The sequence below is a fragment of the Ixodes scapularis genome, unplaced genomic scaffold (genome assembly GCF_016920785.2).
Source record: "Ixodes scapularis isolate PalLabHiFi unplaced genomic scaffold, ASM1692078v2 PGA_scaffold0__279_contigs__length_252992795, whole genome shotgun sequence".
Classification (NCBI taxonomy): domain Eukaryota; kingdom Metazoa; phylum Arthropoda; class Arachnida; order Ixodida; family Ixodidae; genus Ixodes; species Ixodes scapularis.
Window position 1 is genome coordinate 88620131 of NW_024609835.1, and position 1904 is coordinate 88622034.

General features: G+C 50.8%; 1 protein-coding gene across 1 annotated transcript; it reads left to right on the top strand.

The window, feature by feature from the left end:
- Positions 1-516: 516 nt before the first annotated feature.
- Positions 517-1206, top strand: LOC120843719 (the record flags this gene model as incomplete). Its single annotated transcript, XM_040215159.1, has 1 exon — positions 517-1206. A coding segment is annotated over exon 1 (690 nt), but the record flags the coding sequence as incomplete, so codon positions are not given.
- Between the last annotated feature and the right edge of the window lie 698 nt (positions 1207-1904).

A 1904-nucleotide genomic window follows, 5' to 3' on the forward strand; every position in this document is an offset into this window, starting at 1 on the left:
GATGGTTTCTAAAAAGCACGGCGGAGGCTTGGGGTAATTATTTTCTAAAATCTACACCGTCGAGTTTGAAAGTCTAATATCCGACGTTTCTTTCCTTTCTCTTGGCCCGACGGTGGCTAGGTCAGACTTTAGTCAGAACCAGCCGTGTGGCGTTGCCCATCTTCGGACGGATTTCCCCTCCTTGCGGATTTTGCCTCTAGGCATTTGACCTTCCCCCTCCCCCCCTCATCGGCTAAATAAAATAATTTTACTCCTTTTTTTTATTGCACACGTAGGCTACCAAAAGCGTCGGTGTAGTCGGCTTTTTAAGATTAGCGAAACTTGGATCATTGCCCATACCAGTACCAACTGGTATGGGCCTTCGGGCTTTCTGCTGTACTCCCGACTCTCCTGAGCCAAATAAATGAAATGAAATGAAATGCTTTCATCAACGGAAATAAGAGTAAAGTTGCCATTATTGACGATGATGTTTTAAAAACGCAATGACTTCAAGCTTCCATCGCACACAATCAAACTATGTCACCGCGTCGATTAACGTTCAGAGCTCAAGACATAACAGATGCGGAGGAGATCTCCATCACTCTAGCTGCCGCAGACCAAGACTCGCAAGCCATCATCACCGACTCGAGAGGGGCCTGCAGAAATATTGAACAGAAGTACATTCTTCTCTTTGCGTATTGCATCCTTAAATATAGCGACTACCTCGGGGCCCTCGCGTCTCCAACAATCGCCTCGGCTCTTGCTCACGTGGGTCTCGAAGGCAATGAAACGGCAGACACCGCCGCCCGCGCGCTCACTCTCCGGGCAACACCTTCAGACCCTTCCGAAACGGATCCCGAACCGAATCTGTCCCTCACTTTTCGAGAAATTACTCAATTATACCAATTCGGCCACGCAACTTATTCTAAGGCCTGTAAGGGCCCTACAAAGGCTGAGGAACGCACATCCTTCCGTCTTTACACCCAAACCCTGCTGTGCCCGACAGTTTTAAAACACTTTGATCCTGCCTATGCAGGAAAATTCCCGCACTGTGCGGAGAAGTCTTCGGACATCTTCCACATGATGTGGGCATGCCAATCAACCCCGAACCTTGTCTCAAAACCCAACTTCACCCTGGAGGACTGGCAAGCAGCCCTGCTTGACTGCTCCAACCTGGAGAGCCGGAAGGTCCTGGTCGACCGGGCCCGAGCCGCGGCGGTCGCCATTGGGCTCCTTTGTTGAGGAGCCCACCTATAGCCGGTGGCAAGTCAAGAACGAAATCGAAGCTCCTCCCACATCTTTCCACTTTAGTGGAGCGAACGCTGGAGGGGAGACGACCTCATCTCCACCGTTCGTTCAGCTGAAGTGGAAAGGGGTAGGAGGAGCTTCCACTTTGTTCTTGACCTGTCACCGGCTGTAGTGTTCGTGAGAGGTGACCCCCTCCGGGCCACCTCAAACTTGCTCTCTGATATACCTGTAATAAAGTTTTTCAGACAGACATACCGTCGATTCCAAGACGCACCATCGAATTTGTAGTTCCCACCTGATCACCCTTGTGAGACAGACTCTTATATAGCGCTGTAGTCTCGTTGTATGCATGTAGGCACAGCTCGTAGAAGAAGAGCTGGGCTGACCGCAGTGACATTCTCCAGGGCCTTGAAGGTGTTGCTTGCCACATGAACGATATATTTTTCTGGGGATCATCGAAGAAATAGCACGAACAAAGACTCCGCGCTAGTCTCGAGCGAGCTCGAGACGCAGGTGTAACCCTGAACAGGGACAAATGCCAGTTTGGCGTCACGAAGATGCAGTACTTGGGGCACATCACCGAGAACAACCACGCACGTCCGACCTGACGAGAACAAGGTAAAAACAGTCACTGAGTTGCCGAGGCCAACCTGACTGAACTCCGACGATTGATGGGC